General features: G+C 46.7%; 1 protein-coding gene across 1 annotated transcript in view; it reads left to right on the top strand.

Moving 5' to 3' along the window:
* ADGRB1 (adhesion G protein-coupled receptor B1) overlaps nt 1-16,183 on the top strand; it is a gene marked incomplete at both ends in the record, with an annotated part of 203,242 nt that overhangs the window by 33,142 nt on the left and 153,917 nt on the right. Inside the window, one exon of the mRNA XM_084209835.1 lies at nt 10,033-10,191. Within this exon, the coding sequence (XP_084065961.1) occupies nt 10,033-10,191 (159 nt within the window). The remainder of the gene's footprint in view (nt 1-10,032; nt 10,192-16,183) is intronic.

The following is a 16,183-nucleotide window of genomic DNA, read 5'->3' as shown; positions in this document are numbered from 1 at the left end:
AGATGTCATTAAGCAGCCTGAAAGGAGCTTCTCATTTGGGTGCCTCCAATGGCTTGAACATATCTCTGCCTTCTCCTAGAACTGAAGAAGTTGGGGAATTTAGGATGATATTCTCTGCTCAGAGAGTGGTGAGGCCCTGGTATAGCATGCCCAGAGAATTTGCAGCTGTCCCATCTCTGGAAATATTCAAATCCATGTTGGATGAGGCTCTGAGCAATGTGGGATAGTGGGAAGTGTCCCTGGCCATGGCAGGAGGGTTGGAACTCAATGATCTTTAAGCTTCCTTCAAACCAAAACATTCTACTATTCTGTGATTCAACTTCCTCCAAATTCTCCCTCACCTCACCCAGGTGTTACATGAGCCAGCCATTCTGCCTGCCTCCTCTTAATGAGGGGACTTGGAAGGAGGCAGAGGCAGAGAGAGAAGCCTGAAACCTGCTCCTTTCTGCAGTGGAAAACACAAACGAGGTGTCAAGTGCAGAGCTGGGAATGACAGAGGCAGCCTGGATTAGCATCTTCCTCTTCAGGGCGAGTGTATCTGACAGCTCAGAGAAGGAAAGGACCCTGGTAGGAGAAATGCCTGCTGACAACCTGTTTGTTCCCCAGCCTGCCTCAGAGGTGACCTCGCAAAAAACACTTCCATGTGGTTTTCAGCCACCTCTGTTCCCCTTCCAGGCAAAATCCACATATTTGTATGAAGAGGGATTGGCTGTGCCTATCAAAACCTATGGAGTTTTTGCATTAAATATTTGGTTTAATAGTGCAAAGGTGCTGCCTCAGCTGGAGCTTGCCTTTCTGGCTCTATTTTGGGAGTTGTTCATGGAGCCAGGAGTTCTGGGTGACACAAATTTTGTGTTGTCCTCATCAAAACTGCTCTGAGAGGGGACACTTGGCTCCTGGGTTGTCCCCCCCAGGGTGATTTTCTCTCTGTCCTCCTGGAAGATGTTCAGCTGAAGACAATTTGACTTCTCTCAGTGTTGTAAAGATACCACAGGCAAGTCTTTTAGCTTTACAAAACCTCCTCAGCTCATCCTGCAGAAACAATACTGGCACAGCCCTGCCTTGCAGTGCTCTTGCAACAAGAAATATGTGACAGCTCGTGGAGGAGTGAGAAACTGCAGTGTTGGGGACCACAGGAATCCTTCAGCTGGAAATACTGTCCAGGAAACAAGATGGAATTGCACAGGCTTGCAGAGCTCTGGGTGTTGCATTTCATGGCATTTATGGGTCTATGCAGTGTTCTGCATGTGTTTTATAGGTGAAAGCCATGGCCCTTCCAGCCAGGAAAGATGGAACAGAGAATCATTGAATTGTTTAAGTTGGAAAAGCCAACTCAGTCTAAGATCAGTGAGTCCAGCTATTAACTCAGCACTGCCAAGCCCCCAATAAACCACATCCCCAGCAGATCATGTAAAGACATGAAAGGAAATTTCACAAATGCTCCCCTTTGACCGCCTTTTATGAAAATAGATAGTGATCCTGGTATCAGGGAGGATTCCACTCAGCTTGGGCTGCACAGTTAGATTTGAATGGGTTCATATATCCCTCACCACGGGGAAACACATGTGGCCAAGCTAATCTGTCCCCTCTGTGCTTTGGGGTCTGCAGCAACGTGACAAAACAAACAGTGCATGAACCCAGCTCTGGTGTGATTTATACAAATTCAGAGAGGTTCAGGGCGGAGAAGCATTTCATTCCTCCCTGGTGGTGCAGGCTGGATTTCTCCTCACAAGTCTGTTCTCTGATATTTTGCCTGCTCTGCTTTGAAATGAGTTAAGTGATTAGGCCTCTATGGCTTTCTTATGGGAAGATTCTTCCATGGTTTTATTTGATCTCCAGTTCCAGACTAAACATTCCCTTTCTGATTTCCCTGCCCACCTCCCCCACCATTTCCACATAAATAATCTCTCTTTATCCCTAGTGTTTCATTTGCAGGGATTCATGTAATAAGCACAGCTTTATGCTGGGTTTCCTTGAAAGCTGCACACTGGCCTCATTTCCATCTTCCTTAAGTGATTTGTAGAGCAGAGGAAGATTGAAGCTGGTCCTAAATGATTGTCCAGATTTGACCTCGTTACCTTCATTTGCAGGGACTTGGGAATGCTGTGGGAATCAGTGGCAGCCTTGGCCACTCAGCAGCTTTGAAAAATCACTTCACTTATTTGGGTGCCCAGAAGTGAGAGAACTGAGCAGATTTTAGCAATTTTGGGGGTGGGAAATGCTGACCTGACCTGGAGCTGGCTGTGCCCGGACCACATCTCCATGGAGAGTCACAGTGTTAAAGTCAAGGTAGGAAGAGGCCAAGCAACTGGGAAAGTACCAGGAATATTCTTGTTGGCCAGATCAGGGTTTTTTTGCCCAATATCCTCCTTTATCATTGGCTAACAAGGGAGAATAGCAGAACAAGACAAACATACAACATCCAGACAGCCTGAGAGGAGGTTGTGGCCAAGTGGGGCTCGACATCTGCTCCCAGGCAACCAGCAACAGGAAAAGAGAGAATGCTCCAGCAGAGATTCATGCTGGACATCAGGAAGAAGTTCCTCACTGAAAGGCTGGAATGGGCTTGGTCAGACATTGGAATGGGCTGCCAAGGGAGGTGATGGAATCACCATCCCTGGAAGTGTTCAAGAAATTATTGGATGTGGCGCTCAGTGCTGTGATTTGGTCAACAAGGTCAGAGGTTGGACTCAATGATCCTGAAGGTCCTTTCCAACTTTGTACAACTCAGCAGCTTGAAGGCCAGGGAACTTCTGGACAAGAGCTGCTGGCTTTGTATCTATTACCATTTATGGGTTTGTCTTTCATGCCTCTCCCCAGTTATGTTTTATATTCATGGAAACTTTGGTGCCTTTTCCTGCTGTGAAAGCATTGCACTGTTTGACACTGCTCTGTGTCTGTAAATTATGTCCTTGATTGGTTTTGCACCTGCCTTCTGCCCATTTCATTTGACACCCCTCAATTCCAGTGCTGGAAAACTCAAGGAGCAGTCAGTCCCTGGTTACCTTGCCCTGAAGCTCATGAACTTTTATTGCATGTTTATAATTTTCTCCCCTCACACATCTCCTTTCCATGGAGAAAATTCAAACGATCATGGAATGGTTTGGTTTGCAAGGCATCTTGAAGATCAGCTCGTTCCAAGCCTCCTTTCTTTGTTCAGAGGCATCTTCCACCATCCCAGGTTGCTCCAAGCCCTGTCCAACATGTACTTGAAAACGTCCAGGGATGTTTTCAAGCCACAGCTTCCCTGGAAAATCTGTTCCAGGGCCTCACCGTCCTCACAGTGAAGATTCCTTCTTGTTATCTAATCTAAATCTACCCTCTTTCAGCTTAAAGCCATTCCCCCTTGTCCTACCACTGCATGTCCTTGCAATGAATGATTTTGCTTTTTAGGGAGCTTGGGGCGTTGGTTTTTATATTAATGTGCACAATCTGCAAAACAGCAAAGTGTTCCATGGGATTTATATTGGAAAGGGCAGAGAAGAAAGCACTGGAGCAACTCACTTGTGCTGGCTGTGTCTTTCATCACATGGGGCACAAGGAGGGGATATCCCCCTGAAAGATTTCTCTCCTTTTTTTCCCTCAGAAAGAACAAACTGAATGTATGGCTTTCCAGAAAACAATCACTGGTTGGTGTAATAGAAGGATGTCTTCACAATAACCCCTTCTGCATTTGCTCTTTTCCAGCACAGTAGTAAGGAGAGTGATAAAGGAGCAGGTCCCTGACTTGTCCCATTGTGTAACAAATTCAGGATTCAGATGGTATAAGACAATCTCACTCTTGATCTCCCTTCAGTATCCTTCCTCACTATTTACATAAGAAATTACATTTTTCCCCCTCATTTGCTAATTGAGATGATTCAGAAACTGTGATATAAATTCCACTAGAAATATTCCCAGTGGTAGCACACAGAGATGTGGTGGGGTTTTTGCAGTCTGGACATGTTTTTCAGACACAAAATGCCCTGGCCTACCAAGTTGGAGACAGCTGCCAACAAGACATGTCTTCAGCTGGGGTCAGCGAGAGGCTAAATCCAAAAAAGCAAAATCGGAGGTGGATGTGGAGTATCAGCAAAGCCCCTTTTGCTGTACTTTATTGATTGTCTCATGTAGGTTCTTTAGTTTTTGCTGCTGTCACTGCCATCTAATTTAAGGGATTGCTGTTAAATTAAAAGGCATGATTGAGTGACTGGCATCTGAGACACATTGCAGCTGTCAGCTGCGAAGATAAACTCCACATCAGGATGCACATCTTCCTGAAGATCAAGGGTGTTTGGATGAGGTGTCTAAGTGGAGCCCTCTCAGTTAATTTGCAGCAGGAAAGACCCATTCTTTTGGAATCTCTGCTTAAGATTCAGAAGGAGAAATGCCAAATATGAGCTTGCTGGTTGATGTAAACCACCTCAGAATTTTCTCCGTTTAACTGGAGAATTAAAATGCATTGGGTCAGCCTTGCATGAAAAGTAATTTGTTTTAGTCCATGGTCATGATAAGAACTGACTGAGGAGGATCAAAAAACTCTTTAGAAACTGGATTAAAGGCCTCCCTGAATGACAGGCACTCAGACCAGCCATGAGCCTCAGATGCAACAACCACCTTCGTTAAAACACATTCTAGGAGCTTGGGCTGCTTTCCAAAAATAAAAAATACAAGTTAAACCTGGCTGTGTGATCAAGGTGACAGCTGCTGATTGTGGTGGGAACCTCTGGAGGTGGAGGCACGAGCCACAGCTCCTCCAGTTTAGGGGGATAAAGGGCAAGGTGGGAGAACTCCTTGGTTCTATGAGGCCATAGCTGAGAAAAACTTCACAAAGTGGGAACGGGTGGAGTGTGTGACCTTGGGAGGATTCTGTGCCTTTGAAAAGCAAAATCCTGTGTAGAGCAGTTGCAGCAGCCTCATTATTTGTGGATTAAGGACAGATGGCAACTCAACCCTCATCGATCAGCAGGAGCAGCAGTTTGCTGAGAGCTCGTGGAACAGGACTCCAGGGGTGGCAGGGGCTGCCTGCACAGGGTCCCATTAACTTCAGAGCAAGCCTGCACTGCATTTCACGTGGATTCCTCGCTTCCCAGCATCAAAAAAAAAACCATCCAACCTCATGCTTGAATGGAAGAAGGGGCAGAGCAAGGGATTGTGTGGTGGGAAAGTGGGGATGAACGTTTTATAGAGGATGGGGAGTCCGTGGGGGCTGTGTCAGCTCAGCCAGCAGAGACTGAGTGATGGACTGAGGGATGGGGCATCTGTGCAGCCTCTGCAGGGACCACATCATACTTGCACCCCTTCTACAGCTCCTGAATTGGGCTGAAGGCATCCATGTGACACCACAGCCATTATAGATCATTCTACGGCCATTGTAGGTCATTCTTTTCATAGAACTATGGAATCATTAGGGTTGGAAAAGATCACCAAGCCCAACCACCATGTTCATCACCACCGTATGCTCAAGTGCCACATCCACACCTTGTTTGAACACTTACAGGGATTCTGACCCCACCCCTTCCCTGGGCAGCCTGTTACAGTGCTTAACAACCCTTTCTGTGAAAAAAAATTTTCAAAATAAATAATCTAAAACTCCACCTGTCACATCTTGAGGCTGTTTCATCCTGTCACTTGTTACTTGGCTGACACCCACCTTACTACAAACTCCTGTCAGGGAGTTGTAGGGAGATATGAGGTCTCCCTTCAGCCTTTTTGTCCAGGTTGAGCCCCCCGAGCTCCCTCAGACACTCCTTTCCAGAAACCAGATGCAGCAGTGAGCACAAGAACCTGTGTTTTCCTCATGGCACAGCATTTTCACCCCCTGAAATGTGGGATAGGTATAACTTCATATAATAGACCCTTAACCACTTGTTTACAGCTCCACTAAAAAAGACAAATCACCTGAAGCAGTGAAGGACTAGACCCAAGAAAAGAAGGAAGATTTCAAAAGGTTTATCTGACAGCCAATAAACAAGATAAATAACATGCAGCATTTAATTTGTCAGGACCATGGTACAACCTGATGATAAAAAAGGACCGCTCCATAAAGTGGGGAATACCTTTGTCTTGGCTGTAAATGCCTGGGTTGATTTACTAAGTGCCCTGGTAGTTCTCTAGCTCCTCTTTAGCACTCACAAATGGGATGGAAACTGAGGAGTAAGGAGAGGAAGGAAGTTATCTGAGTTCAGCCTCATAAACTGACCTCATTCCAGTTAAGGATTTGAGATCATGACAGTTTTTATCTTATTTTGCCTGGTTCTCCCATTGCTGAGGATAAGCAGAGTAAGTGTTACCCCTACTGCTCTGCTCTGCTCAGGTGAGACCCCACCTGCAGAGCTGACTGCGGCCCTGGGACCCAGCACAGAAAGGACATGGAAATGTTGGAGAAGTCCAGAGGAGGCACCAAGGGGATCAGAGGGATGGAGCAGCTCTGCTGTGAGGAAAGGCTGAGAGAATTGGGATTGTTCAACCTGTAGAAAAGAAGTTTTAGGGTTACCTATTTGTGGCTCTCCAGTACCCGAAGGAAGCCTACAAGAAACATTGAATATTTAGAAAGGTCTGGAGGGACAGGAAAAAGGGGGAATGGCTTCAAACTGAAAGAAAGAAGGTTTGGCTTGGATATCAGGAAGAAATTCTTCCTTGTGAGGGTGGTGAGGTCCTGGCAAAGGTTTTTCAGAGAAGCTGTGGCTGCTCCATCCATGGAAGTGCCCAAGGCTAGGTTGGATGGGGCTTGGAGCAATGTGGGATAGTAGAAGGTGTCCCTGCCCAAGGCAGGGGGGTGAAACAAGGTGACCTCTGAGGTCCCTTCCAGCTCAAACCACTTCATGATTCTGTGATTCTGTGATTTTAGAAATCAAACACTGGAACCTTCATTATCCCTCCCTCTTTCCTGTAGTGAAACCAGACAGCATTAATTTCTCTGTGTATTTTAGGGGATCAGTGCCATAATCATTCATATCCCAAAATGCAGAACTGTTTGAATAATCCATCATCAAACTGGGAGCACCACGGCAGCCAGTGAGTCTGGGCCCATATTTTGCTTACAAGCACAATATAAAATAACTTCTAAAGACACTGGAGCAACTATGCATTTTGTCTCAACAAAAACCATCTCAAATAAATCACAATCCAAGCCAAGGCTTGCATGAAGCTGCTTTCTCCCTTCCCCAGCCTCACTCCTAATCTACAAGGGAATAAGATGAAAGACATCCTCCAAAGGGCAAGCCAGGAGCTGATTAACTTCTAAAGGAGTCTGGTTACAGATATCCTATTGATCAGCTTGAGCCTGGCATCAGGATACCTCCCATTACACCAATGGTTTCCCTTACAAAGGAAACACAATCTGTCTTCCATTAGGAAATGGAAGACAAGCCTGTGTTCCCATGCTGATTAGAAAAGTGACCAGCACAGAAAGTGACTTTTGAGGGAAAGACAGTCTTCTTCAAGGTCAAGTGTTGGTTTTGTGCCAGTAAGAACTCCATCCTCCACACTGCTGCCAGGATCTCTGGGCACTTTGCTGGCAAGTTCACTGCCCTCCAATTCCTTCCTGCTCCATTTTTCCATGCTATTCTCATGATTAAGTATCTGAGCAGCTTCCATGGCCACCAGCAGTGGAAATGTTGCTGAGCCTGTGTTTATTTTCACTTTGTCTTGGAGGGAAAAGTTGAACCACAAGGCTGGAGGTAGCAGAGCATGAACTGGTGGGCTTTTGCTGTGGAGGTGGATGAGTGTTTGTCCATCCCTGTGCAAGAGGGTGCTGATAATGTCCCTAAATTCTGATCTGGCACCTAGTTGGGCTCTTTTTTCCAGACAGGGCTGGTGTCCTATCTAGGTTGTGTAGGGACCAGCAGAGCCCAGAGCTCAGAGTACAGCCACAGTCTCATAAATAGCATTTCAGGGAGGCTGAGTCAGCTGAAATGCATCATCTGCATTTCTGAATTCTCTGGCTGTTGGCAAGGGGGAAAAAGAAAAAGAGGGGGGGTGGGTTATTTCATTTTTATTTTAAAAACAAGAATTTTCCCAGTGTCTCCTGTCTTCAAAAAAACCCTGCATCTTTAGCTCGTTATCCTTATCTGTGCCTGAGCACAGCACAGAGCTGAATTCCCTGGACCTGAAACATCTCCAAGGGTAGCTGTGGGTAATGAGAGAATTCACAGCAGGAAAAGCAGCCATGTGAAAGTGGCCACCTCTGGGCTGAAGGGCCACCTCTGCTCCTCCCCATGAGGTGGACAAACGATGGAGCAGAACAGTGGAGCCAGGGCTTATTTCAGCAGATTTTAGATTGCTGCATGCAGCCGATGGAGAGCGAACTGACCACTGAGGGATGTGACAGCTTATCCATCACCTGGAAGGACTGGAAAACCCCCTGCTGACTTGTACAACCCAAAACTCAGCCTTGCTGTGCTCTCTGCAGGTGTTTGGACTGTGGGAGGCCGGCCAGATTCAGATGGTCTTCACAGTCCATCTTGTCATCAGCATTTATGGGCATTCCACCCAGGCCAGTTGCTCTTAGCAGGAAGGTGGAAAGACCCAGGGTGGAGAAGGCTGCAGAGGCTCAGAATTTCCCTTAAGTAGCAGGATCCTCCCTGCAGCCAGGTGGTTTTGTGGATCCATCAGTTTTCAGAGGTGTAGATTGCTGTGGGGAAAGCTGAGTGTTGCTGACACCAGCACTGAGCATGGCCTGGCAGAGGAGCCAAAAATGCACCTTCATCTTATGGTGCTCACAGGTTGCTCCCTGTGGGTTGTACAAGGGGTGCTGGAGGAGAATGTCATCCCCATGTTATTCCCCTACCAAAGCTGTCCCTGAGAGTGGTGCCTCTCTGTGGCTGGTGGGGTCTGCAGTGTGTGGAAAGGAAATTTCTTAGAACCTTATCCCCTCTCACCTTCCTTGTCTTCACATTGTGCATTTGGGTACTGGCAGAAGGAGGGGGCACAACTTCACTGATGGTGGATTTGTACCTTGAAGTGGTTTTTGCTCGTGTCTTCTGGGGTTGGAAGCCAACAGGACACAAAAATGCACAGAGGGTCTTGTCAGAGGGGAGCTCTTTGCCACAGTAAGCACAGGAAGGGCAGGACTAGTTGGAATCAGAACATCCTGAGATGGAAGAGACCCCTAAGGATCACTGAAGTCCAGCTCCAGGCTCTGCACACGACAGCCCCAAGAACCCCACCACGTGCCTGAAGGCATTGTCCAAACACTTCTTAAACCTAGAAATAGGAATAACTAAAGAGAAATCAACGTAAAATCAGGCAATGCTTCTCCCTTCCCCTGCTTGACTTTCTGGGTGTCCTGGTTCAGGGCAAATTTTGGAGAGAACCCCCCCAAAGGGGCTCCTGTAGGAAAGCAGATTGAATTGGCTTCTCCCCACAGCCGGTCCGGGAGAAAAAAACCTCCTTGGAGAAAAGTGGAAAAAAACCCCGCTAATTAAACAGTAAAACCCCTTGCTGCTCCAAAAGAGATGACAAACTCAGAAAGTCCCCTCCCAGGTCGCAGTTCAGCTCACTCAGTCTCTTATCAGTCCCTCTGGTGCTGGAAATGTCACAGCCCAGGCCTGGCCTGGTGGCCACAGGTGTGAGCCGCCGGTGCTCTGCTGGTGATCAGTCCAGAGCAGGTTTAAACAGGTCCAAAGAAAAGGGAAAAAAACCCCACAGTCCAGGGAACTTCTTTGCCTCAGCTAGCTAAAACTAACTAAAACAAAGGAGAGCTCTGTCCCACTGTCCATCCACAGACAACACAGTCCAGGAGCGGGAATGTGGAGGAGTGAGTGCAGCGTCTGAAAACAAACTGCGCGCTTCTCCTCTCCTCCCTACACTCTCTGGAACAAGTCTTAAAGGTGCAAAACTTATTATTCAGCACAAACAGAACAGATGATTGGGAATAAAAGCATCATATACTCAACCCAGGACACTGGGCTACCCTGCAGTGTCCAGTCCCACCGCTTTTAGACACACCCCAGTTTTGAGCCTTGGCAGCCGGCACAGGGCAGGGTCCGCGCTGCCTCTGGGCTCTGGGCTCTCACGGAGGCTGACGGGGCTTTTCTGGATCTTGCCCAGGTGGTTGGAACTCCTGGTCGGCCTGGGGCGACTGCACCAAGGACTGCGGGGGCGGCCTGCAGACCCGCATGCGCTCCTGCAAGCCCCTTCCCAGCGAGGGCCTGGCCTGCGAGGGAGTGCTGGAGGAAGGACGGCTGTGCAATAGGAAGGCTTGCAATAGTAAGTGGAGGCATGTTCCCCTGCACGCGCGGCTCCCGGGAGGAGGAGGAGGATGGCCTCGTCCCCAGCGAGGATGGAGGGTGCTACAGAGGCTCGGGGAAGCTGTGTTGGAGCAGGGAGCCCAGGGGGATGTGTGGATGCGGCTGTGCATGGCCCTGCCTGTCCCTGCCTGTCTCGCATGCACATGCACACGTGCTGGCACAGTCTTCCTGCACCTTCCAGGCTTTCAGCCCAAAGAATTTATAGGAATCCGTAAGCAGGCTTACGTCAGGTTTTCTTATCCTGGTGCCACGTCCTTACAGGCATTTCTTTTTCAGTTCTCCCAAATAATCTGAGAGAGATGTTAATCTTGCTTCTTCTTGGTTTAGTTCAAAAGCAGTGACCCTGCCCCTTTCTTTTACAAATGGAAGCCCCTGGTATAAGAGGTAGAGAAAGATCTGGCTGTTAGACAGGGATTGAGTGACGCAAAGGTTTTGGTGTGTGCTCCACTCTCCCCTTGTAATGCATCATCCTTGCAGGTCCTCTTCTCCAGGGAACGAGGCACAGAATGCCCACACCATCAGACAGTGATGGGTTGAGCTGGTGAACCTCCAGACCTTTCATCCCCAGTTCTTCTAGTTCTTTAAGCTGTGTTGAGAGGGGGATGAAGAGACAAAGCCAAATGCAGACACAGCTCAGCCCAATAAATGCAAGCAAATGGCTGGTTATAATTATTCCCTTCTTTTTATTTCAAATTCAGAGTAGAGAATGTTTGAATAACTCCTCTGACTAGTCAAATAACTAAGGAAAGTTCAACTGTCTTCAAAGGCTGGGAAGTATCTCCTGATAAGGGGGAACTTCAAATAAAGGGACGCAAATGTATTCCTCTAATAAGGGCTAAAATGATTTCATGCATTTTTTAACATTTCCATAAATTTAAAATATGTTGCAATTAGGCTTAGACTTTTTTTTTTAATGAAACCTAGTATATTGAATTCCATCTCCTTGACTCACATTTGCTAAATTCCCTCTGAGGTTTGCCCACACTAGGGATATTTAATCCATGCCCCCCATGCTTGGTGGTGATTTTGTAGGCATGACTCAGTTGTGGCTTGTGGCAGGGAGAGTAGGAATGCAAGGACCTGGAAGCTGGTCCTGAAAAAAGTCAAAAGTCCAGCTTTTGATTGGGATTGGGGTGTGCCTGAGTGGAGCTGGAGGAAGGGCCACACCAGTCTTGGTGTGTGAAGGAAGAGATGGCACTGGGAGTGGGAGAGGGGGATCTGCAGGGCTGGTCACCCTTTCACACCATGGGAACATGGGACAACAGGCAAAAAACCTCCTTAATGTGTCCCTCCTATGCTGGATGAACTAGGGGGGACCCAGTTCCCCAGATTCTCTTTGCAGAACATCATTCCTCATCCCTAACCATCTTCCAAGCTGTCCATGGGACCTGTTTGATTCTTCTGCAGGCCTCTTGAAGTGGTGAGAGGGGGAAGATCCTGTTTTCCAGGGTCAACCTCATCAGCACTGAGCAGGGGCATGTAACATCTTCCCTTGATCTTCCCCATAAGCAAAACTTTGGTTCTTCTTCATGTTAGATCTCCTGAAGTTGTGGTGGCAGGGAGTGGGATGGGGTGGAGAACCACAGACACTGGGTTGGATTTCCATGGCATGGAGTGCAGCAGTGAAGAATTAATCAGTTTTTACTCATTATTTACTTCACTTTTTCTGGAACACAGCAATCAGCAAAGCCAATCCTAAGTGAAAAAAAAAAAACCTGAAGGGTCTATGATTCAATAAATTATTTCACTTTTCTTCCTGTCCTTTTTCCATTGCATTCCCAGTGAATTTTTCCTCCAAACTGCAATGGGCTTAGTTCAACTCAAATTATTTGGGAAGAAGGAATTTTAAACTCAGTGGAAAGTCCTAGTGTGGAAGGAGAGTACAACAGAGTCAGGCAGCACAAACTGATTTATTCCATTGAAATAAATTAATTCTGATTAATTGTCCCAAGACCCTCTTTGCAGACAAACTGCTGAGCCCCATTTTGATGTTTTCATGCTGGAAAGGGCTTGAGGGGATATGTGAGCAATAAATCTTTCCAGAAGACTTCTCCATGCACGTCTTGAGGTCTGTGTCCTACTTCAAGATAAACCTGTGTCTCTTCATATCAAAACTGTTCACTTGGCTCTGAACTTGCCTCTCAGTGAATCTCCCTTGTTGCCTTTGCCCAAGGAGATGCACTTTTGACCCCAGGAAGGGTTTTAATTTTCTTGCACATATCTTTTCCTTCTCTTTACTTTGATCTGCACCAAAACCTAAGAGGATTTAAAAGTAGAATAGAAATCCTGTTTTAAATGTGTCACTGTTATTTTCATATTGACTTTTGCTCATAGATTTGTATGGATGAGTAGAATGTTCGTTCTTACCCTGGAACTGTTATTATTCTAAGTGTTCATTATAAGCTGCAGCTAAATAGATTCTAATAATTTCTTTTTTTAATTAAAAGAAAAAATGAAAAAAAATTAAAAGAAAGGAAAAAAAAAAAAAGGAACTGGCTGGGAGAACAACTTTATCTTCAATTGTTCAGCATTTAAGCAGCTTGTAATAATACCTGACCAGCTCTCCAGGTATTGTGGAATAGCTGAGGTCTTAATTTTCTAGTAGGGAAAAAAAGCAGGAAAACATATTTTCCTTGAACAAAGAGCCATCTGTAATCCTGATAAAAGAGCATAACAAAACAGGAATGAGTGTTCTTTGCTGTGGAGGTAAATTGAAACGTCCACTGAGAAATTGCTGACCAAGCAAGTTGGGTTAGAATAACACAGACCTTCAAAACCACCACCTTCAAAACAAGGATAAACACATCTTTTTTCTTTCACTTCTCCTTTCCCACTTCTGCCAAAGTGGCTCAGAAGCTGATGAGTGATTAGCAGGAGTGTTTTAGCTGTTTAATTGGATCTCCAGCCTCTGGGGCAGCTTCTCAGAGTGATGACATTCAGCTCCCTGGAGCTGCTGAGAGGAATTTTTGTGGAAGATCTTTGAGGGTTTAGTTGGTTGTTTTATTTTTCCAGGCCATGGCAAATATTCCAGAGCTGTCTTGTCACATAGCTCCTCCTCCAGGTGGACCTTGCCCAGGTCCTGCCATTTTCCTCTTCCAGAGCTGCCCCCAGGTGGGCTTTCAGCAGGTCTCAGCACTCAGGAGTGGGAATAATAGGAGAAACCTCTCAGTTTTTCCAAGAGCTGTGACTTGTGCCAGCCTGGTCACCAAAATGTGAGTGCAGACACCTGGGCCCCCGAGCTGAGTCTGAACATGTTGCCTGGAGGCCACAGAGGTTAAAATCAGTGCACAAGGGTGGCTGAATGACTCCACAGGTACCATTTTTATGTGGTCTTTGTGTTTTCCCATTCGTTTGGGCCACCATCTCTGCTGTTTCATGTGATAGAGTCTCTTGCTTGATGATCTTCTGGCTACATTTCCCCAGGGATACACACCCGAGCCAAACAGAAAGTGAGCCAGGTAAGTTTTCCATGGGCAAAACCAAAAGCTGTGAAATGCTGAGGAAAAGCTGTATTGAAGACTCATCCCAAACTGGGAAGGAAACTTTGTCTGGTGACAGCAGCTTGGCTTAGGCAGAGCCTGCATTTGTGGCAGATCAAGGAAAACACAAAGTTTATTTGTGGCTGAAGAAAAAAACAAAGTTTTTGTTGTAATTCTGATTTTGCCTTGGTAGAGGACTCGGTGATAACCCCTTCCCCAGCACAGCCAGAGGAGATTTCCTCCCTCTGTTGGATTTGGGCAGGAGCTGCTGTTTATAGAGAGAGGGAAAAAAATGCCAACTCAACTGTGGTGGGAGCTTGCAGAGGAACTTCCCGGATTCACCCACTGTGGATGGAAAGGAATGTGCTCCAGTGGCTCTTTTTGGCTGCAGGGTTCTGGGTTTACTCACAACCTGGCAGACAGAGGGTCCTCTCAAGGATGGACAACATCCAAACCAGAGGGGGAATGTCACAGCCCTGACCCCCAGCATTGGAATTCAGCAGTGCTGGAGAGGTGTAAGAACAATCAGAGATGTGGGCAGCCTCCATTTATTCCTGGGAAAGGAGAACCAGCAGAGGAGCCAGCTGAAATCCTGCCATCCTGTCTGGCAGAGGCTGCACAGAACCATCCCTGACATTTATGGATATGCAGATTGGGAAGCCACAGCTCCCCACGGCTGGGAAAGGGGTGACCACATCCTAATGTCAGGTGCAGTGGGTGACACTGGCACAGTCCTGTCATTCCAGGCTGGATTTTCAGCTTCCAGCAGGTTCAGGATGTAGCCCTTCAGCTGTTAGAGGTGTGAAGGAATGCATGCTCCACATGACATTCCCAAGGCTCAGCCTCAGTCTCAGTCTCTGCCGCCCTTGATTCTCTTTTTTTTTTTTTTTTTTTTTGCTGCAACCACAGAGCTGAAATATCCTGGGCATGTGTGGGAGCATCTTCATTCCCTGTAGGCCAGGCTAGAACTCACTGCAAGCTGGAGGAGCTCCTGTAGGTACCTGCTGCAGCTGCTGCTGCAGAGACTTTGCCCTGCCCCCTTTTTTACTGGTGGTTCAGGCATTTCACATCTGAGAGTCGCAGATCTCCTCCAGTGATGTTTTCACAAATTTCAGATGTTCAAATTGAACTGTTTTGGGTGTAATTGCAATATATCCAGTGGCCTCCAAAATGTCCCTCTTCTCCACCCACGTTTTGGGGTTTAGAGGTTGTCAGTAATTTTGTACTTTTCAGTTTTACTCTTTAGCAGATGATAGATACCCCAAAACTTCTATAGCCGTCACATTTCCTTTCAGTTTTACTGCACAGAGATTCATTTGAATGTTTTGGGTATTTTTTAATAATCTCTTTGCATTTTTTGCTCTGGTTCATCCCTTCATTCCCACCATCCCAACTTGCCTGAATAATTTTCATGATCCTGCTATTTGCTTTGCCTCTCCTGTTTGGGGGATGAGTACAGAGTGTGTAGCTGCAGTGACACATGTTTGGATGTTAAAACCTTGGCCCACAGCACTTCAAAGTCTCTGCCTCTTTTTTATTTTTCCCTGGGTTGTGTTGCAAGGTTCTGTCTGACACATGGCATGTTCTCATTAGAAGTGTTGGTCACCTGCTTCCTATTCCCACTCCTGCCAGCACTGATCATCCTCCACATCCACACTTGAGCTGTGTTTTTTTTCAAAATCTCATGTACTTGCCTCTGCTTGCAGTTGAAACATCCCTTTTTGGTTCCAAGAGCATTATCCCTCTATTCCTCCTGTTGGCATCTGAAAGGTGCTTGGGTTTTTTTGTACCATTTTCACTGCATTTACCCAGCTGGGAGGTAAATTTGGTCTAGATCTTCTGTTAATCCTGGAATTACTCCTCTCCACTGACCCTGCTGTGGGAAAAAGGCTGCCAAAATCCAGCCAGGTCGCCACTGCCTTTAGTTTTTGACCTCCATCCCATAAAGTTCAGGAGCCCACAGCAAAGCAGCACTTGCACCAGCTACCCCATGTTCTGAAGGGACCTGGTGTCTCCCTGCTCCGTTTGGAACCAGGATTGGTTTGTGCATCTCTCCAGGGAAACTGTCCAGGTTAGATCTCAGCTGTGCTCTGTGTTAAATGGAGACAAACTAGCTTCTCTGCTTTTCCAAAGGGAGGAAGGCTTCCTGCAGCAGTGGAGTGTCCCTGGCAGGGGGGAAGCTTGGGGGAAGCTGGAAGGGTCAACTCATTTAGCCTCTAGGCCTGATTGGCTTTAATTAGCATGAGAAATAGTGCAGACTTGACATACCTGTCAAGGGGCAAAGGAAATCATTCAGTTCTTCAGGACTGGGATAAGTCATTAGGAAATGTCAGTGACATGGGGCCCAAATAATTGGTGAGATTCAGGGTGTTAGTCTTGCAATTAAAACTTTTATTTTGCTCTTTTATCTTTCCTTCCCTCTGTGCTGCCTCCTATGTCTCTGTCCATCTGTGAACCCTGACTGCTTCTGGG

This window comes from Fringilla coelebs, assembly GCF_963513975.1.
Source record: "Fringilla coelebs genome assembly, chromosome: 1".
NCBI lineage: Eukaryota > Metazoa > Chordata > Aves > Passeriformes > Fringillidae > Fringilla > Fringilla coelebs.
The sequence above is the reverse complement of the archived record's forward strand: the minus strand, read 5'-3'. Positions and strand labels throughout refer to the sequence as shown.